Below are 22,754 nucleotides of genomic sequence, written 5' to 3'. Positions count from 1 at the left end.
TGGAGGCTGCAGCACGCCGCAAGATGTGCAGATGTCCTTTGGCAGCCCAAGCACCACAAGCCGTAGGAAGGACTGTTGTGGATGAGATGGGTGCTCACCTGCACCCAGGCACCCATCTCTGCTGGGCAGCCCGTAAAGGGCACCCATTAGCACGACTCATGAAACCTGCCCTGGAGATGAAGCCTGTAGTGCTTTTCATGCCCATCACCAGTTTCTTGTCAAGGCTTGAGCATTGCTGCTTGGTTTCTCCAAGGTTTCTATCTTCTTGCCGCAGGAGCAAGAGAAAACGCATGTAAAAAAAACTGCCATGAGGGTCATCCCTGTGGCATCCGATGTCACTGGGAGGCGGGGACAAGTCGCTGTGTGGAATGACTGGAATGGTGGAAACATGCCCATCATGAGCATCATGCTTGCATCATGAGCACGAAGCATCATGTCATTAGAGAAAAAGGTATGTTCAAATGATGATTGATATGACACAGGATGGTGGATCCAGGAGGTTCAACCACAGGGCTACTGGGCAGGAAGGCCACCAAGAAGCAAGGGGCAGCGACTCATGGTCCTACAAGAACATGCCTGGTGCTTCCAAGGGATAGTGAGGTGGCATCTGTGTGTCTCCTCATCCAGATTTATCACCAGGGAAGGGAAAAAAGCATCTTCAAGAGGAGCACCATCCATCCTTTACCCTCCTCAGAAAGCTGTCCTACGCCGAAAGAGCAAGTTGGGGAGGACAACAAGTGCAACCAGGGCTGATCCGAGAAGAGACAAAAGCATCATGCACTGGGTGCAGATTTCAACGTGAATGACTTTCTTCGCAAACCTGGCACATTCACACACTGCAAACGGCCTGCACTTGCTCTGGAAGAAGAATTGTTTTGACGAACAGCCTAACCAAGCGCGTCTCATTCCTGTTCTCCATCTTCCCATTAAGTAACAGGATGAAAATAATCCCCGCAGTATGGAAATGGTCAGCTGGCAGGGGACATGAACTACTCGCCCTCTTCAGAGTATTTTCAATTTGGAGTAAGTGGCCTCTATTAACAATTAAGGAAAGCCCATCTGATCCATAAAGAAAGCTCATTTAGGTGGAATTCTTCACAAAAAGTATATTTATTCTTCCTGCTACACCCCATGTGGGAAATGCATCTCGTGGCAGGCACGTAGCATGGCTGCTCCCTTCCCATAAACCACCCAAATTTTGCAGCTGATGCAAATGCCACGGTTAAATTCATCTGCAGTCCCCCGCTGTTGCCCGACATCCCACCCCATGAGCTTTTTGTGCGGGACAGAAAGCAGCTGCTCTTCCCCCGTCCTGCTTTGGGAATGATTTATCACCAGCTGCACACACGCCGTGAGCCTGGGCTGTTTGTGCATTTGAAAGCAGCACTTGCTAAAAAACATCTCCATTTCCATGAGTTCCTCATTTCTGTCTTTTAGAGCTTTTTTTATGTTAAAAAAAATGGAGAAAAAGAAAAAAGGGTTTTACGTAAGATTATACTGAAAAACTAAGGCATGGAGAAAACTGTTGCAGAGCAGTCACTTCTGCACCCTATGTGATTTTCCCCATCGGTACGCAAGTTTGAGTAGATGCCACCAGCCACGCTCTTTCCAATTTGTTCAGCAACAAAAAGCATAAACTGGTATTTCTAACATACCGCTGCTATATAAAAAATAAATAACAAAACCCATTCTGATATCACAGACTATTGCAACTTTGCCAGGGGATGAAAAGAGATGAGAGAGGTCAAGGGCTTTCTCGCAACCTACTTTAGCACAAGTATCTGGGGAGGGAGCGGGCAGGGAAAAGCGGGAAGTGTTAAGGCCATGAAACACATTTTAAAATACTTCCTAAAAAAATATGAGATGGCTCAGGCTTTTTCACACATTAATTCAAAGCTTTAAATTACTGAAAAGAATAACGACGTTCAAAAGCTTACAGTTTCATCTTCAAATTTCAGATGGAGGCTTTTATCTCCCTCTTTGTAATCCTTGATAATTTCAGCCGATCTCCAAACTTCATCAGGGTCAGGAATCCAAACCCTGGTGTACTGGAGAGAGGAGAAAAGAAAGAAAGAAAAAGCTTAAACACAAGGAAACCTCAGGAAATTAAATCATAAATAAATTAATTCACCATGGATACAATCCCACGCTCATTGTAAAGTCAGTGCAGCTAAACCATTTATTTCAGTCACAAAAAAAAAAAATTCTAATTTTAGGTTTTGGGTAAATTATAGACCAGAAGTCTGATTTTCAATCAGACTTTCAATCAGGCTTCTCCTGGACGAGGTGTACACTGCCTTGTTACCAATCTAACGAAGCGGGATACAGACTCAAGGTAAATGTGAAATTTAATTTCCCTGGAAAAAAAAAAAAAAAACCAAAACACAACCCCAAAACACTAGCCTTCTAGAAGCTTTTATGAAATAACGCAATTTCCCCCCAGCAGACCGTACACCAAAGTATATTTCTTTTGCACAAAACAACGATGGGTTGCCCCCCTCAGAGCAAGCCCCAACCCAAACCCACCACCATGGAGCTAAGCAGGCAGTAGAAGACACCAAAGCCAACTTCTTCAGTTGGAGGTAAACCTGCTAACAAGGCTTCAAGGCTCCAGAGAAATCCTTAGATGCAACATTTAACCTTTTTAGTCTCTCCAAAGTTCAGGCCTCCAAGAGGAAACCCCAAAGGTGGACACGTACAGCCCAGCCAAAGTGTCCATGAAGGGACAAAATCCAAGAGCGAGCAGCACCGCTCACACGTAACGAGATTATGGCCTTATTCAGAGCTGCAACACCTCCTGCTAATGAGATTTAATTTACTTTTATTATGTAGAGAGAAATACTCTGCCCAGGCTGCGTAAAAGCACGCCCTCGTGCCGAGCAACTAACTGTTGCTGTGCCGACACCTCCAGTCCTTACACTCAGGAGTTGGGACAAACGCATGGCGGACTCAGCAGTAACACCGCAACCTCCATGCATGGGTTTCCCTCACCCTCTACATCCACCTCTCTTTTTGCCAGAGCAGATACCAGTTTCCCTGCTCATGGAGATGCCAGAGTACGGTCCTAAGGACAAGGAATCCAAAATTGCTCCATCCTTGCAAGGGGTCACCTTGAGTCAGGCTTTTTTTTTTGCTGGGAACAGTCCCATAAAGCCAACCTGATGCCGGACTCAGCCAACCAACACAAAGTCAACAGGAACCCTTCAACCATCACTGATTCATCGGCATTTTGGGGACATGCTTCTCCCACCAACTCTTCCTGTTGATTGAACTATTATCTATATAAATTTATTCTTACACAAAATACAAGGTGTTGGGGGAAACCAGAGCAAATCCATGCGACACCAGCACCGCAGCACTAAAGATAGCTTTGTCCTTCATCTTTAAACCAAACCCTCGGCACGCAATGGCCAAATAACGCTTGGAGCAACCCAAGAGTTAAAGCGGCAGCAGCTGTCTAACAGTCTGCTCTGCAGCTGAAGAGCAATAGATTTTTATATGTATTGTGCGTAATTATTTTTAGAGTTGTTCAACAGCTACAGCAGCGGGAACCCTTGGATGTTAATGGAGCTAAACAAATATATTGCCAGAACAGCAGTTTTATCAAGGAGGGGGGGAAAAAAAAAATAAAATAAATAAATAGACTTTTCTCAGCACACCACCTCTAGCGCACCACAAGCCTTCTGTGCTTTCCCTGCCACAAGGAAGGGAGGTTGCCATGGGGAAGGGGCTTGTTCCGGAACCCCACCCCAATCTCCCCTGTCCCCCTCCATCTCCGTGCAAGAGATATACCATCCCTGTGGCACAACCAGGAGCCCCATCTTTGGTTGGGCCACGAAACAAGAGCTGGCAATACATCACTCAGCTTTCCTCACCCGCTGCTCCTTGCCCCAGTTTCTTCAGGCTCCGCCACTATGGGAAGGGCTTTATGGACCATTGCTGCAGCTCTCACCCCTCCTGCAAAGCGCTTTGCCTGCCTTTTCATCCCCATCGCCGTGGTTTCATCCAGTGCCAGCTCCCTCCTGGCAGAAGCAAGATCAAACACACTCCAGAAATGCCCAGAATAGCTGGGGATCAGGATGTACCCAGCTCAAGGCAGCCTCAGAAACAAAACGTTGCTGGTCTTGGCTGGAGTCACGCAAATTCTCCACCTGCACATGGGGCTGGGCTGAGCCATGGACCTGCCTGGACAGACGGATGCAGAGAGGGGCACGCTGACCACAAAGCAGCCCAAAAACCCAGCTGGTGGTTGTGCCTGCTTTGGTGGATGAAATCTGGGTCCACCTCCAGCAGCAGTAAGAGGTCACATTGACTCCTCTTGGCAATTCATCACTGACCATGGCCAGGAGCCATCCAACACCCGGGTGAGATGTAGGAATCACTGGCAGAACATAGCAGCTCTCAGCATCCACCACCCAGGGATGGACTTACAACCCCACGGTGAAAGACTTCACATCCCATCAGCCATCCCAACCACAAAACTATGGAATTTTAGTAATAAAACTGATTCTCCAAGACTTCTTTGTATACACACATGTGCAAGGGATCGTGCGGTACAGAAGGCAATAAGACACGGGTGTCTGCAAGGTCTCAGGAGCCCTGGAGGTAACTCATTCCCCGGCTGGGAGATCCCAAATGCAATCGCTGCTCCAGCACAAGCACTCCCCATCCTGCTAAACAGCTGCGAGCCAGTAGGCAGAATAGGCTGTTATGAATGTATTTCCCCAAGCATCTATAATGCTGTTCTCTCGTGCGTGCAGGCACACACACATCCAAAATGTAGACCACTTTTTTTTTTTTTGTTAAGCATTTTCACCGTCCTCCCCTCCTTGCTGCGCTCCAGCAGAGATGCAAAGCCCTCCAGGCAGGGCAGGCTGCTACGCAAACCTGCATCCAACCGTTCCCTTTCGCCCATAAATCCCAAGTATGTCAAACCGCTGAAATAAAAGCACTTTATCATTCTTAGATCTTTACAAGGCGAGCTTTAATTAAAACCTACCCAGGCTTAGAGGCAGCCCACGGTGGGGGCACGCTGGAGACCCATGCTCACATCGCCCGCCTGCGACTTCTGCAACCCGCCCCCTCCAAAGCGGCTTCACACGCCGTACGTTTGCCAATTAAATCCATATAGATGAGAGCCACCGGGTTGTCAAAACCACGTGCCCAGGCAGGTACCCACCCAGGCAGGAGGAGAGCATCTCTGCGAACCTCTACTTCCATGATCTCAGCTCTAGCGTAATTATTACACTTGCTATGCCATGTCCTGGCTTCGTTAGTTTTAACGGCCTCTTGATCTTTCAGAAAACCTTGTTATGAAAGGAAAGGGCAGGCGGGTCTGTCTCAAAGCACTGGGACCAGAGGATTAGCCTGACTTCAGGCTTGGGAGACACCACCCTGGGCAAATCACTTAAACTCCCAACACTCCAGTGTCGCCAACGGGGAGGGCAGAAAGAAAAGCGTTTATTTAATCCTTGACAACACCTTTGAATGAGGTGTTAGCATTAATCAGAAATAGCTCCACGTGCTCACATCTCAAGAAAAAAATAAAATAAAAAAAAAATCTCGTTTTTTCCTCAATAAAACCAAAGTGATTCATTGCTCTCAGAGCCTCTTGCATTATTCCACCCAGATTAAGCAGAAGCTTAATAAATTCAATCTCCACCTCCTGATTTGATTTAGATTTCAGCAGGCTACCGCTGCAGATGCAGATTAAAACAAACGTGAAATTAGAAGAGGCAGGTGCTTTTGAAAGCCCTCGGTGCTGGCGAAAGGCATTCCCAGCAAACTCCAGGAGATGTGCTCGGTGGATGCTCCAGGACTGCAGGAAGGAATGCTAATCTGCACGGAAAGCCTGGACAGAGTATAAACTTCCATTAAATAAAGAAAACACTATAATTTTCCATTAAATGAAAAAAAAAAAAAAGCTTAAAAATTAGCTATCTGAGTTTAGTCTGGGCTGTTTGATGGTTGCAACAGTCTTTGTGGCAAGCTGGAAGTCAGCAAATCCATCTTTATTATTATTGTTTTTTAATCCCCTGAGTTATTTCAGGAATGGCAATACTCAGAGCCAACCCTGGGAAGTTTTCATTGCTCCTGGATAAAGGGCACTTTTCCAGGGGCATCCTTCCAACAGGAGTGCGACCAGAGGGAAGGTACAGCAGAAAACCCACAATAGCGGCGATACAACAGCACCGACCACCTCGCAATTAGGAATTCGGTAACGAAGATTAAGAAATACTATCTCACGACCACGGTTTTTCCATACTGGTTAAGAAAAACTTATGAAAGGACTTTAGTAGAAACCAGAGACAGTGATGCACACCTTCGAAAAAAAATCAAAGGTGAACACACGTCAACTAAGAATGAGGTGGAGATTGGGACAAATATCTGTACATTTTTCTTCGTAAAGTACACTTCTGCTTTACCCCCTTTGCAGTGGGCTTATTGCCAACCTCATTCTACATTGTTCAAAGAAATAACGTGATCCACTATTACTGAATGCTCTTGAAGAGAACAAAACACACACATGAAAGAGGAAACAGCATGATCTTCAGTCCTGGCTTCCCCACGAATATTTACATGTGTATATACAGCATGTGAACGGTTGAGCAGTTTACTTTGAAACAGTCCAATAACTTTAATTTTAGTAATAGATGGTTTGTGAGAGCTGAAGGGTTGTCTTCCCAAACTTTGCTTTTCCCAAGCAAAAAGAACAAAAACACAAACTCTACCTTAAATTAAAATGGGTCATACCATACAGCACAATTCAGGGTTTAGATGCCATTTTTCTTTTCCCTAATTTTTTTTTTTTAAACCACTATTTAAAGATAACTCCACTGAGATAATTTAAAGAGGCTCTTGCAGGAAAACACAAAACCAACAGAGGACTTTCCTTGCAGCCACTGTGCATGGATGCTGACAGCATCCCCCTCCAGTTCTGCACTAAAGCAAATTAACTTCTCGTCATTAATTTGTGCTGGGCTGAACTGGGGTCACCCCCTGTATTTTTGCCCATCCCCTGGCATTATCCCTGTCACAGTAGGATCCCACATCCCCATGATTAACATGTGGTTATTTACGGAGTTATTTAGCTGCGCTAAATGTGCTTGTGCAAACCACTGCGCATCTCGGTGCTGGGAAGAGCCGCTCGATGGGTGCTATCAGCAGGAGGACATGGAAAAGCACAGGCTCCAGGGCTTTCCTGGGCTCCTGCAGCCTTAAAAATCCCTTCTGCCCCACTTGGCAGTGACTCAGGAGAAAAAACTGCTTCACCAGTGACACGGCAAAGCACAGGCGAGGTGCTTCGGCAGCAGGGCAAAAACCTCCCTGTTCAGGGACTTGTGGATCATTAACTTTTTAATTACTATTTACAGTATTGAACATCAGGGCAGATGGCAAAGTATAATCCCCCCTTTTCCCAACCTCCAAATGAGATTTTCATCCCGGGAGTGATTTCTCCCCTGCCCGACAGACAGGCAAAGCCCATATTTAGGTCAGAGCTCCCCAAGCTGTGCCGTGACACCGGGACCCACTGACCTCTGCATCTCACCCCAGGCTGGCTTCTCTGTTTGCTGCCGGGTACCAGTGGCCGGCAAACCCTCACAAGGGTCAGGAGGGGATGCCAGAGGGTTTCACTGCTTGGTACAGGGCGGGCAGGGATGCTCTGGTGCTGCACATCCCTCCACTGCCCAATTTCTGCAGCGCCGGTACCTGATGTTGGGATGCCCAGCATCCCCAGCACAAGCCCAGCATGAGCAGAGCATCCCCAGCACAGCCAGTGGGCATCCACCTGCAGCAAGCACCTCTAATAAGAAAAGACCCACTTCTTCCTCACCGTAAAAACCCAAAAGAGCTGAAAAGAGAGGTCATGACTGGGAAATCAACATTTCATCACACAGCAAGGGACATGCACTACCCCGACATCACACTAAAGGGGTAGGGCAAAAAAAAAAAACCACCAAACTATTCTGTTTTACTTGTTTAAAAAAAAGAAAGCCACAAGAAACATTCTTTCGAGCTACAGAATGCAAATGTAAACTTGCTGAGAGTGTTAAACACAAAGAAAAGACAGTGGCACACTGCAGAAGCATCTCTAATTACTCAACATGAGAACGAGCAATTTATGCGTTTCCCAGAGCTGATAAAACACACACAAACCCAAACAGCCGAGCCAAAGCAGATGAGCGTAATCTACGCCGTGCCTCATACTCCCCATCCTCCTCGCGCTATCAGCGTGGAGACGGACCCAGGGAAAGCACACAAATACACACCCAGGCCGTGCCCCTGGCAAGGTGGGGCTCCTAAGTTTTGGGGGAGCATCTCCGCACATCCCGGAGCGCCAGTAGGAGATGCTGGATTTGAGCCAGCAAAGCAATACGCTTTGCTGGTGCCTCCTAAGTACGGTGATATTTTCCTCCCACCCCCGAAGAGCTGTCACGCTGATGGATGGGCTCCACCTCTCCCACCAGCACTAAATCTGCTCTATTTCTCTTTGCTGAATTTTATTCCCCTGCCCAAATTAACTCAGATGATGATTTGCATAAAGTGTCACAGCGGCTGAGCAGTGCTGAGTAGTACTCAGCTGCTTGGACAAGCAGAATATCCACCGGCTCGTTAGCAGCATTTCTAACGAAGGGGGGGTTTAAAAGGCTTCAGCTCATCATTGCAGCAGCTTCATCCCACCAACAGCAGAAGTAAAACTGGCACCGAACAGAGTGGGGCTGCAGGTGAGCCCCAAGACCAAGCATAACCCCCGGAACTTCTACCGTGAAGGCTTTACTTTAATTAAACATGATTTCCAGGACTAATCAATAGTCTCACATGTAACTAACAGCCAACTCGTGTCTTCCCATCCTCTCCCCTACCACTTCTTCCGCGGCATCTCAGCGGCGCTCATTACTGCAGGCTTAATTAAGACTGACAGGTTCAGCGTCAAGGACTCGGGTGCACGCACAGCCCCGCTCTCACTGCAGCAACGGGCTGAAATGCAAAATCCCCCATGCAATAAGTCATTAGATGCTGCAAAACCAGGTTGAGCCCCAGGTTCTTTGGGACAGTGCAAACAAACAATTCGGTCTTAATTTGGGGGGAAAAGGAGGCCCTCCTGGGCTGGGGAGCGATCCCCTCGTAGGCTGAGAGACCAGGATTTGCCCTGGGCAGTGCAACAACTCTTGTATTTTTACTTTGCTGCTCTACTCTTTTAAGAAATAACAAAACCAAACCTCTCTGCCAAGGTCAACAAGACTTCACCTGCACGGAATGTGCATTATCACCTGCGTCACCGCTAACGAACCATCTCACGGCGGCCCAAGATGTTACGGGAGGAGAGTTGTGCCTGTTTAATTGGAGCTGGCAGCAGTTGCAGTCTCAGGGCCCGTCTCTTTCCACAGCAGTGGTCTTTCCAGCCTCCCATCAGGTTGAGCGCAGGAGCCCTTCACCTTTGGGTTGCTGTGAAGGTTGAGAGCTGGCAGCCAGGCGGCTGATGAAATCACGAGGTACAAGGCAGGGCTGCCCCTCTGGAGGTCTAAGCCTGGATTCAAAGCATCTGCTCCACTGGAAAGTCTGCTACAATCCCTGGCAAAGCCCCTCCAAAACTTAATATTCACCAGCATTAGAAGGGCACGAAGAGATGCCAGCCACTGGTCTGCTGGGTGGGAGACCTTTCTCCAGGTCCTGTCCCATCGAGCACCAGGAGTACGATACCACCATCCCAATGACAACAAGCACCAAATTTCTCTTCTGTCAGGCCTGGCTCAGCTCTAAAAGATGTTCACCAGTTGCTCTACAAGACACTTACCATCACCATCCAGTCTCTGCCATGCTGCCAGAAAGAGGGATGCTCTGCCAACCCCCTAAATCACTGCAGAGTCCCCAAGGAAGCCCAAAATGTCTGGTGCTAAAGCCAACCCGGATAATCATGCTCTTGACTTGCAGCTCCTCCTGGAATTGCTCCTGCTGCACCTCCGGGCATCAGGGCAGCAGCAGTTTGGAGAAGGGTGCTCAGCACCCCCTTCCCAAGCATCTCCTCTGAGTCCAGCACCCATGGGGTGCTCACAGCCACGACCCACCCAACCCAGCTCCTCCGGTGCTCGTTACCTCTTCAAGTCATTGATTAAAAAATTACCACATTGCACAGGATCAAGAGAAAAAAAAAAAAAAATCCTCGACCCAGTGTCTAAGGGGAATCAGGATGAGACCCTGCCTATCACAGTTTTAACTCAGACATGTAGACAGTTGTGGGTTTTTTATTCCAGTAAAGGTTACTGGGGGTTTACAGACTTGTATTTTTTTCTTTTTTAATTAAAAGCCCCACGCAGGGGTCAAGCGTCTCCATAGCACGACTTTTACCCAACAGCCTGTCATATTGCAAAAGTTAAACCCTTCCAGGCTACTTTCTGCAAATCCCTGTTGATTGGCATTAATTACCCTTCTCTCGCCTAATTCTCGATTAATCAAAACCTTGGGCAGCGCTGTGGTGTAATCTTGTCTTCACAGTCCCATTCCACATCTAAACTCCACTTAAGCACCTTGATAAACATAGGTTGGATCCAAAAAATTATTAATATATACTATATAAATTTGATTATTAATAAAGCAGTCCAAAAAATGGCCTCTGGGCTTTGATTAAGTAGTTTTAAGCGGCCTTTCACCCCATGTTGTCATAGTTCTCTATCTATAACATAGCCTCGTGATGCTTTAGGGAAGCTCATAAGCATATTCCTTCCCCAGTGCAATGATCACCCTCCATTAAATGATTTTATATTAAAATGATCCTGGAAGAGCCAGGCTCAGCAGCCGAGGACACCAGGAACTTCAGTTGGAAAAGTCAAAAACAGCAGCCACTTCTGGGCTGTAATTGCGGTAACACACGTGGCATTCACAGTGTCATCATCCGAAATTCAGGGTACGCACCACCTCGCCTGTCACTGGAGCGCTCAGCCGTTCTCCCCATGCCCAAACGGCACCACCAAAATCTACCTTTAATTGCAGAGTCACCTCTCCACCAGATTGCATTTTCAACCGTCTTAGAAAGAAGTTAATTGGATTAATCAACCTGTAGAGTTATCCCTCACCTCTCCAGAATTTGTGCCTTAAAAATCCTCTTGGAGCGTCGCTCCACGCACGCTGAATTCAAAGGGATTTTTGACCCATGGTTGTATTTATGGGGCATTTCTTCAGCCCTTTCTAAGCAGAGAGGTGTGCGGGAAAGGCCCCCAGGCCACCTTTGCATCTTTTTCACTGCTAAGCAACTAAAGGAAAACAAATTGATTACCGAGGATTTAAGTAAGCAGTGTTTTACTGGTTATAATTAAAAATTTCCAGCAATAAGGTTTGTTGGCAAGGAGACATTCGACGCCTGGAGAACGGCACCAGTTGTCAAGATGCAACGCTGGAATAAAAAAAGTTTAATTAAAATATTTGAAGTGGTGAACAAATATTCATAAACCCCCACTTGCTTCAGAATTGGGGGGGGGGGGGGGGAGGGCAAAGAAAGCATCTTCTGGGGAGGAAGAACTGCTCTTGCATTTTCATTTCATCACAGTAATTTCCAGGTCTTTGGAAGTGTGATTTGTACCCAGCTCCGCTTCTCCCAGGACATCCATATGCCAGACCTCAGATATGCCACTTGTATGATGCATTACTCTACATTAATGTATACATTTTGTCTCTTCTCCCCAGTGAGACAAAGACAATAAGCAAAACTTTGCAATCACTAAGCTGAAATTGTTTCAAAGCACATCCCTGAGAAAACTCAAAGAAAAGGTGGTTTCCTTTTTAATATATAAAATAGAAGGTACAGTATGGCTAGGCAGTCAGCTACGTTTTCCTTATTTCCTTGTAACTTCAAGCTGTCCAGCTAAAATACTGAGATTTGAGCTTTCCATATCTTCCAGCACTGATATCCTACAGCCTCTTATTTATATCACACAGCAGCTCCCTGGAAAACCAACCCCCGAATCCTATATCCAATTTCCTCTAATAAACGTATGGGAAACGAAAGGTTAAATAAGGAAGGATGGAGGAACAGACCATCTGCACCAACCCCTGAATTTTGAATCGCAGGAAGAGATTTGGGAGGCGACGCCATTAGCAAAATACTGTTGTGTTCTGCAGGAAGGGCTCAATGAGGGAAATCAACATTGATCTCCTCCCACGCAGATCAAGCGCGGCTCTCATGAAACACCAAAGTGCCCTCACAGCAAGACACCCCAAACAGATGGAGAAAATAAAAATAAATTTTAAAAAAAAAAAAAGCACGCTGTCACAGCCACCGGGTGCTGCTGCTTCTATCTCCGGCTCCGCAACAAAGCTGCTCTGTTGCGTGACTCCTGGATCAATGCACAGGACAACATCTATATCCCAACCAGGAGATGTATTTACTCATTTAAACATCCCTCCTCGTGTTACAGGAGTGTTTCTTTATTCCTCCCAAGCAGTTACAGGCTACCTCTGGGCACAGGCAGCGCTGAGCAGGCAGCAGGTGCAGAGTTTCAACACAGGCAAGGCTCAGCTCCGGCTCTTCTCATCGTCACCAGCAGCATCACAACATCCCAGGGACATCCCAGCTATGGGATTTTCATCCCACTACACATCCCCCAGCTCAGGCCCAAAGGGTTTTGCTCCAAGACTGGGAAATCCAGTTCCCATCCAAGGGATGCGTTTCCCTTCAGGAAGGATGGGCATTTATGCTCATCCTTAAACTGATGCCACCTGGTCCCACCAGCACAGCTGAAGGACTACAACCTGTTTCAAGCAAAACTAGTTAAACTCACTCCTACCACACAAATTGTGTGGAAAAAAGGATTATTAATTAGAAAAGCAGCAAAACAAGTGAACATACACCCTGAAGTTACAGTGGTTCAAGAATGCATGAAGACAGCTCCTGAGAGACGGAGCGTGTCTCACTTGAGTTCGGGCAAAACCATAACGCAAATCCATCTCTACTAAACATAGCATTGCGACTTCTTTCTTCTCCTCTAGGGAATGACTTCATGCTTCGCTAGGTAGACGAATAAAACAAGAAAAAAAAAATTGGAGAAACATCACGTCCTAGCCCAGTTCGTTTTGCTGTGAAAACAAAGCTTTTGCAAACAGTGCTGACAGTTCCCAGCTCATAACACAGAAGACCAAGTGTCTCTGCCCTTTCTGACAAAATATTCAGCCCTGAGACACAAGTTCCTTCAAATTCCATGGGCCAGTGGCTGGATGGGGCCACCTGAACTCATGCTCCCACTTGAGGTGTTCCTGCTACCTTCAGCCACGGGCAAACTGGCCCATGTGGCCCATGTCAGGAGGAGGACAGCTTGGGGACAGGCATGTCATGGGACAGGCACTGTTCACGGTGTGGGTTTGTGCCATGGGACCTCCAGAGGCATCAAAAGAGGCGTTAGTGGTCGTGCACATCCATGCACGCATGGATGCATGTTCAGACAATGATGAGAACTACAAAACTGTAGTTCGGACAATGATGAGAACTACAAAAAGCAGAGATGCTTTATATCTGCTCTTTCTTTCAGCTGCCTGCCCTTTCATCTCCCCCTTGGGCTAGAAGCAGGTCTTCTCCTCTGTCCCACACTGCATGTGATGGCAAGAGTCGTGCCACAAGTTGGAGAACGCACAGTCTGCTGCAAACTTTCAAAAAGGTACTTTTTAGGTGCTTTCTTAGCGAAAAACAAAAAAATAACCCCCGTTTGGATCACCACATCTGGCCATCATTTACAGGCACCCAACCTGCGAAGCCCATATCAATATGTCGGTACAGGGAAATGTCAAATTGCACAGTGTGTCGGGGCTGCCTGAACGTGGTGGGAAGGCAGGCGGTCGCGGGGGGCAAGGCGTGCTCCTCCCCACCACCATGGCCTCCAAACCCTCTCTCCAGCCTTCTCAAACCTCACGTGCAGATCAGCAGAGACTTCTCTGCCTAATAGCTGGCACGCAATGAATCCAAATTTGTATTTTAGGAACTGTTTCCAAAGTCTTTAGCATCCCCGCCTTGACAATAGCTGCTTAATAGGACTCGTTTCCAGTTCCACAGCAATTAGTCTTTGAAATCCCATTGCCTTTCACAGCGTGGTGCATCCACACCAGCTCCCTCCCAGCAGCTAACGGGAATACAGGCTGCTGCAAGCCACATGGCTGTCAACTCCACAGGCTGCAAGAAAAGAGATCACACTCATCCACCTCCTCCTCGACAGCAACACTAAACGTAGAGAAATCCCTCAACATTATGTTGTTCACAGGCATTTCTTGTTAAGCTGTTGCTGGTGAGGTGCCCACCAGCATCTTGAAGTGCGTGACGCGTCTGAAATTTGGACAGAAATTACATGATTTGCTGGATGAAGGCTCCTCATCCCATAAAGTTCTTGGCAGTTTTCTTCAACTGCCTAAAATTTGCGCTTTGAAGCTCTGTTTCCCCACATACCTGGTGCTAAACGCTGCACAAGCTCTGGAGCATTAAGCAAATGCCAGCACAGGAGACAGCTTTGCAGGACCTCCCCTTTGAAAGCCAAGGACACAGGCACACGATGGCACCAGACCACAGCGCCTTGGCATCACCAGCATGGCCAGCACCGGGAAGGTGCTCAGGAGAGAGCCCATCAAGGTGTGATATATTTTTGGTGCCTGTAAATATGTGACATGCAGGTTCTTTTTGGAGGGACCAGCAGACGGTGCTTTTCCATAGGTGCCAAGCATGACGACTACATTTCTGGATAATTATAGTCAATTAGTAATTTAAAGAAATGATGCTAATGTTATCCTCAAGCCAAACGTGACCCACAGAGCCGAACTTAAGAAATGCAGAGTGAAAACTCCCAGAGTGACCTTATTGCTGCTTCACACTGCAACTGCCAAGGTTCGAGGTATTTTAACCTTCAACTTGGATAGTTAAAGGCGCTTTCTAATTTATTGCCCCAAATCAAGCCAGTTCTTCAGACACAGAACCACAGGCACCTCCTGCCTGCAGAAGCATCCCATGCCATGATCTCATAAACCACTGAGAAGAAAGTTCGGTTCGTTACAAACAAGCATCAAGCATGACCACGGGATTAAATCAAAATTCATGATCCGAATATTTCGGTTATTCTCCACACACGTCAAAAACCGCCCGGAGGAACTGAAAAGGCTTCCCCACCCTGGCTGGGTGTGTCTGGGAGACAAGGATCACTTCTTTTCTACCGCTTACATCACACAGAAGTCATGCTTTCCCAGGTGACATCAGAAATAATCCGTGTATTATTGTGCTTTGAGCACAATTATAAGGCTTTACTCAAGCAATAGGTATTTAATGTGGAATTAATTTCACAAAGCTTAGCTAACACATGAAAGTGGGTTTCCATCACACCCCAAACTTCTCCACTTGGGTCAACTCCCTTTTTATCCTAGAGCCACAAAGGCATCACCAACAGCTATTTGCTCAGAAGTTTCAGAATATCAGATGCAAGTTTCAAGTTACCATAATTATTGGCATATAATTCATGAAAATAAGGCATAGCAAACTCAAGGTACGGGATGTTTAAGGGACAAAATAACCTCAGACCACTGACTTGATAAATGTAACAGTCACTGAGATTCATTTTTGATCAGAGAAAGTGACATCCTTGCCTCTGTTCCTCCCAGGATATTGAGATAAGCAGTGAATAGGTGCTTTCCAAATTTAAGACCGTGCTCACCCTCTTCACCTCCTCCACCCACAGGCAAGCAGACTGCCAAACACCAACCAGTCTTTGCCACCACTTCACTTTTCCTCCTTCCCACGGCACCCCTCGCCCTGCTGCTCCCCGATAAGCCGGCTCTCCCAGCAAGGACAGCAGCGAGCCCTTATCAGAGCATTATTAAAGCTACTGCCAAAGCGCAGCCTCCCTATTCCCAGGTACAGTGGAGATAAGACCTGCTTTCAGTAAACAAACAGTACATTCAGAAATACTTTAGTGAGAGCAGACATTCAAATGAGAGAGGAGCAGGCCCCATCGGAGCATCAGTGAGATGAACTCAACAGTAGAAATGCAAATATTTGCTTTCCCCAACTCTCCCCCATCCTCCCGGTATTGTATTTGCAAAACGGGGTCACTTCCAGATGCAAAGCTGAAGGATGTCCCCAGCATTAACTGCATCGCCCTGGAAAGCCACACGCCAAGCAACCCTGCAGAGCAAAACCAGCCCAGCCCAATGCCTGAGGGACCTGCTGGTCACCTCCTGTTGGTCTTCCTTGATGCTTTCAATCATTCCCCTATGGAAGTGATGCAGAAGACCCTGTATTTCCACAGTCCCTCCGTCGATAGCATTTCCAGCCATGGGAACGTGGACCTAAGCTCCAGTCTAACACATTTTGGAGAGGCCACCTCAGTCAAAACCCAAAGCTGCCCAAGTCTTTGCAAGGTCTGTAAAGATAGCACCAATGGTCACAGCAATGCAGGAGGAGGGGACAACATGGCTGTTGCCGATGGGCACGGCACAGCCACGAAACGAGATCATTTCAGCTGCCGCTGCTGATGTCCTGGTGAGAAACCACGAGGGACTGGTTTTCAGAACAGCTCTTTTCATAAGAAAGCAGTTCAACCTGTTTAAAGGGTGTTTTAAGCCTGTTCTCAGAGGAGGTTTCCCCTCTGTCGGCTACCAGCAAAGCACTGACAAAAGGCTGGGCTTCGTTTGAAAACAAACATCCAAACCTCAGCATCCCCACTGCCTGTTTCCAGCCAGAAGTCCTGGCTGGGAAAGCTCACGAGCTGGGATTTCCCTGCTCCTCCGACACTTCTGAACTCCCGTCAGGATTTGCATGCACAGGAGAAAGCCCACATGTCATTTTGTACTGACACGGAGGAAAACAAGTCACAAATCTCTCCCCATGACAAGATATAAAAGGCTAGGGGCTGCTCCGGTAGCTAGACAGACTGCTGCAGTTAAATGTTATTATCAGTCCCAATGTGCGCTTTATCGCTACAGTAAATTCATCCCCAGCGTTACATGCTCAATCCACAGAAGTCAAATGCAAGAGACATCCCCAGCAGCTGTTTAAATCCCCCAAAACGGGAAGTTTTGTGAGCATTTGGAAGGGATGTGAAGTCAGCAACCGCTAACCTCATACGGGGAGCTCAGGGCCCTCTAGTTCAGGAAGCTCCCGGCATCCTCATGGACAGGAGAAGCTCTCAGCGAGGCTCGTGCCTGGTAGAAAGGACACTGCTCTGGCGTACAGCTGCAGGACACCGCCGCCAGCAGCATCTGGTTATTGAAGGGACACTTGAATCCTGAAGAGACACATCAAGATGTCGCATGTCACTCCGCCCCCACAAATAGTCAAGGCTGGCTTAGAGGCTGAAGGCCACTACCGTATTTTCACACCTGCCTCGGCTGCCCACATTCAGCGCAATCAAGAAAATATTTATGGGATGATCCCATCCCCTCTCTCGCTGCAGGTTTGTTACCAAAGCATGAGATCTACACACACTTCTCTGGTGGCTTCAGCTTTTCTTAAGCTCTGCCTGAAAAATAAGTGAAAAAAGCCAAGTCTCCATTTTTAACTGGCCTGCTTCCATAAAAACTCCTTAAACATACTTAATACAACCCAACTCAGCCATCTAACATGAATCCCTTGGATGTGCTCCCAAGAGACACCTCCAAGCCTGAATCACAGGTGCTGGACAACTGCGTTAAAGCAGCAGCCAACTTTTAAAGCAGACATAAATTATGTACAAAACCTGTAAGAGACAGAGGTCAGTGCTGTTTATGAGGCTGAAGCAGGTAAGGCAGATGCAGTCAGGGCCTCTTCCATCCCTTGGGGTGTTTCAAAAGCTATCCAGCTTTCAAATTACAAGCCATAGTTCAGATCTGCAGTCATCTCCAGCACATCCAGCTACTGGGCTGGTTCTTTCAGGCTTTGGCCACTGCATTTTGCTCTGTCCTGACTTGCTAAATGACACGGGTTTTGTGTGAGCAGGAGGAATGGAGTCAAGTCCTTCTAAAACGGCCTCTTCCCTCCCAGACAAATTAGCTATAGTGAAGTTTAGCCTGACTGCAAGACAGGTTTGTCCAGATCCCAGATATTTTAGCTCTTCCCAACTTTCCAGCTGCTTCCCAGGCACGTGAGAGTGAGCCGACAGGCATCAGCACCACTGGTGCTTACAGAAGCAGCAAGACCACCTTCCTGTCCAACCGGGTACCATCGCTCCTGAGTCACCCAAAGATCACAGGAGCTCTCGGCATCACGCATGACTTCAGTCAGGGCTTCAGCATCCGCTGGCAATGCTTCAGAAATTCCACTCGAGTATTTCATGGGGCACAACTGTAATTTGGAGTTCAGAGCCCCCAGGAATACCCCAGTGACCAATTCACCAAACACCCAGAAGCACGTGTGAAGGAAATGGATTTATCTAGACAAGCACCAGGGCTGCCTATCTTGCAGCTACCGCTGTAACGGCATGTAAAAGCGGCGTTTACCAACAGAGATGCACCCAAAAAAACTGTCAGTTTACTGACTTCAAAGTTTGAAGGCAGAAGAAGCAAGATTTTAACCTGGAGGAAAGCATTAAGCTGCTTGGTAAAGATGCTTGAAGCTTATAACATAGCTCTTAAAAGAAAAAAAATCAGGGAACTACTTAGAAAACAAGAGCATTGAGTTTGGGTTTTTTTCCCTGCAGCACGGCAACGAAGTCCATGGCTGCAGGCAAAAATAGGGCATTAAAAAACACTTACAAGCTGAATGATCATTCAAAAGGTTGTCTTCAAAAATAGCAATCAAAGGTTGAAAACTTGGACCCCCTTCCAGAAGCCAGCAGCGGTTCCAGCACATCTTCAGGGTGGAGTTTTTTCCACTCAAACACTGCCCCCGCAGCAAAGCGCATCTTCCCCTTTTCAGGTGGGCTCTGACATTGCTCCATCCCATTGGACGTTCACACCGGCACGTCAGATTGCAAGACACAGTCAGCCTTTAGCTCCAAGATGAAATTAAGACAGAAGCATCATGACAATACTCTGGAAGGAGTGCAAAGCTATTTTTAATAAGGGGTTATAAGAAGTTTTAAGGAGACTAAATCGGTTTTGCTCAGCTTACACAACTGCCAAGAAAAAAACCTTGCACAAAGGAACAGCCACAAGTTGCTTGACAGAACTTGCAGCGCTGAAAATTATGTAGCTACTGCTTGAAGAACGCTCTCTTTTGTTGTCTTTGAAGAAAAAGTTTATACATGACAAATTTAAGCATCAGGTTTGGCTTTCTCACTGTTTTGCAACATCATAGCGCTACACCTCTACAATTTCTGCTTTGGCCAGAGGCCCCCAATAACACAAGAATAGGGATGAACCGCATGTAAGGTCTGTGGTATGAAGAAAACACAGAAACCTGCCTTTACGGATTAATATTCTTCTGTCCTTAAGTACTTAAGACGCACTTCACTGCGTAGACACCTTTCCGAGCTGGGATGCTCAAGGCAAACTCCCACACCAGGTTCCCCATCCCCATAACCAGCCAACGCTGGTCACCAACAGCTGGACCAGAGCCACATCGCGCTGGACCACATCGCCCCAACACCCACCCCTTGTGCTCGGGGGAACATCCCAAAGGTGACGGGCATCTGCAGCCTGGGGATGGTCATCTCTGATAACACAGATTTGTTAAAATCCAGTTAGTGCCAGCATTTTTGTTAAAAAAAAAAAAGCACCATAGAAAGGAAAAGCAAACCCATCCGGAACCTGGGAAAGAGTCAGCACAATAAGATAAAATCTAAAAGCTATAAATAATAATTATTTTTATGCTGTGAATGTTTCTCCCTCCCCCACCATATAGCTCAATCTCTATTGTCTGAAAAGCGTTTATCTGAAAGTGGGTCATGTCTCCTGGCATTACTAAATCTTCCCAAATTTCCCCTGATTAGTCAAACACGATATCCTCTCTGACATCTGAGTGATTGAGGTAGTGTGTAATGCCATTTTTCCCCTGAATGAGCCACATCAAAGAGGTTTATAAGCCGAGAGATGGCATGCTGGATAAAATAGTCGCCAACAGATTGTCCCCAAAACACAACCGAGGAAAATTAAATTGTTTTGTTGGAAGGTTTTTCCTCTAGAAACATTCGGCCTTTAGTACCGAATGCCAAGAGACAAGAAACTGCCTTCAGAGTTGCTAAAATGACGAAACCTCACTAACTTGTGAACCGCGTGGTCCGATAGTCAAACACGCTTCTGCGCGCTAAAGTCCCAGGGATTTTCTATCAGCCACAACATCCAGTCTGCTCTTCACACAGGGACACCAAAATCCATCCTGCTGGAGATTAGCGACAGCAAATGACTGAATATTAAAGCAGAGTCATCTGAGAGTAAAAAGGAGGAAAAAACAGTAAACCTGCTACTCAAAAAAAGAAAACGCCATTTAAAATTGGGATATGACAGCAATTAATAGCTCGGGCACGACTTATATCCAAAGGGTTCAAAAATATCATCCTTTGGGGAAGGACACCAGGATCCCGGGAGGATGCTCAGCCAGGATGAGTGCTATCCCCAGGACTGAAGCTGAGATCCCTCCTCGCAGGAAAAGAGCTGAAGCTCCAAAGTACTTATCAGGTCAGTGATTAGATGAGATCCGAGCAAAGTTTAGCAAGTAACAGCAGAACTTGCATTCCGCTGATTTACTTCACATGACTTTCCAGCCCTGAAACTTTGTACCAGAGCAAAGTCTGACAGGAGGCAGCACCATTTTCAGACAAATAATTAAAAATAAAAAAAAAAAATAAAAAAAAAACAGTGAAAGCTTGAAGAGTCTACGGACTTTTTGGTGTATAGAATATCCTGTTTCTGATAATAGACTTTTTTTTTTTTTCAAATATGGATTTCTGCATCATACTGTTCCTCAGACAAAAAGGGCAGCCCTGGGAGGCTGCGTTTGGGCAAGATCAGCGGTTTTTCTGCCCGGTGCTGGAATTTAGGATGCAAACGCCGGTGCAGCAGCACTCGGGGAGGAAAAGCCTGCTCGCAGCTTTTCTGCTCGCAGCCTTTGGGGACTGCGAGGAGTTGTGCAGCCTGAGCCATCTCATCTTCTCCAGCACGGAGCATCCAGTGCTGAAAGGTACATTCAAGCAAGTTTTGTTCCTAAAGATGATTTGAACCCACCTCGAGGGTTGAGCAAGTGGATATTTCAGGTTTCTCAAAGCTGGGCAGCGCTGCTTGTGTCCATCTGGAATCACGGGGATGGTCCCCGCACTCCCAACCTGGGGGAGGGATTTCCCTAAAATAAACGGGTACGAGCACGGCCATCACTCACTGAAACGGCAGCACAGAGGGCGAAGCGTGAAAGGATGAAGATTAGCTCCGACAGCCTTGACTCCCAGTTTATTTTGGCACGGTGAGAGCACACAAGGCTTCAAAGCAGCTCCTGGCGAGCAGGCGAGGGTCCAGGTGGCAGAAGTCACCCCCAAGGCAAAAGCCGTTCCTGCCACCAGTTGCACCCAAAACACCAGCCCTTTATTTAACCTCAAGTATCAATATTTTCTGGAATTCAGATTTGCACACTTAAGACACCCAGGTTCTTCTCCCCCCCCCCCGCCCCTTTTCTTTTTTGTTTTTTTTTTTTTCCTCCTCTTCTTCTTTTTCTTTATTAAAAAAGGAAGTATTTTATTTCAAGAGCTCTGCCTCCATGACCTTCCCGGCTCTCTGGCCAGGGTCTTTATAACACCCAGGGCCATAAAACACTGGCTGCAGGAGAGCCGAGGGCAGGCTCAGCCCAAAAGCAGAGTCCTTCACACAGGAACTTCACACCCCTGAAAGCCATCCAGCCACAAGCAACATGTCCTCAGCTGCCCCTAAGGGTGTCACAGCCAGACGGGAGAGGAAAAGCAAACTACATCTCTGCAACACCAGATTCTGGGGGAGAAAACCCCAATACTGGGAGTAGGAAAGTCCCTGCAGACACCCCCAAGGGCAGCTCTCCACCAGTCCCTGGGTGAGATGTTCACACCCTGTGCAGACATTGCTTCCAGAAGAGCTTTTTAGTGGTGTTAAAGCTCTTGCTTCAACCAAAACAGGCTTTGTTGGTACCATTAACTACCAGATGGTAGTTGATGGCCTATCCCAGTAGAGAAGTGGTTTCTTACAAGGCCAGGTGCGGACAGGAAAGCAAGGTGACATCATGGTGACACAGGATGAGGAGCACTTGGTCTTTAATTTCCTTCGTTATTTTATTTCTTACCGCTGAACATGGTGGTGAAAGCAGATATCAGCTAGGCAAGAAATGGGCACCCCACAACCATGGGACAGACTAGTAAGAGCCACACCAGTATCTCGTTGGGGTCTGGAGCAGGACCTTCCCCTCCTGCACCTCCACCTTGTCTCTAAAACAGGACTTATGGTCCCACCATGAGACGTAGGACTAGTCCAAGACCACAGTAGTCCAGTACTGCCTCGTGAAAGCCACCTCCAGCTCTTCATCTCTACCCCACCAAGAGATTAAGTCCTTTACTAAGACCCCCATTGTCCCCATGGACAGCAGGTGGGCACTGCTGCTCTGTCCAAGCTGGACATCACACTTGCTTGCCCAAAAACCAGCGACACCTACAGCACCCGTGTTATCAGAGCTCAAAGTAATTAAGAAGCATAAATCCATGAGGGAGTTACTCAGCTTAATTAGATTGAAAATTATAGCTTCCATCACCTCAGTATCTCAGCATCCACTCGCTGCCTTGAGATATGCTTACACCAACTTTCTGCTCGCTTGGGGCGTAGCACCAGCGACCGGCTTTGTGACAGGCACGGGGATCAGATTTTTTTTTAAT

At 47.1% G+C, this 22,754-nt stretch overlaps 1 protein-coding gene across 3 annotated transcripts in view; it reads right to left on the bottom strand.

Moving 5' to 3' along the window:
- Window positions 1–22,754, bottom strand: part of MYO5B (myosin VB) — a 158,855-nt gene that overhangs the window by 127,517 nt on the left and 8,584 nt on the right. For all 3 annotated transcript variants that reach the window (XM_074571051.1, XM_074571052.1, XM_074571054.1), the window contains exon 2: window positions 1,938–2,048. In XM_074571051.1, the coding sequence (XP_074427152.1) occupies window positions 1,938–2,048 (111 nt within the window). The remainder of the gene's footprint in view (window positions 1–1,937; window positions 2,049–22,754) is intronic.

This window comes from Larus michahellis, chromosome Z, assembly GCF_964199755.1.
Source record: "Larus michahellis chromosome Z, bLarMic1.1, whole genome shotgun sequence".
NCBI lineage: Eukaryota > Metazoa > Chordata > Aves > Charadriiformes > Laridae > Larus > Larus michahellis.
Note: the sequence above shows the minus strand (reverse complement) of the source record. Positions and strands in the feature narration are given on the sequence as shown.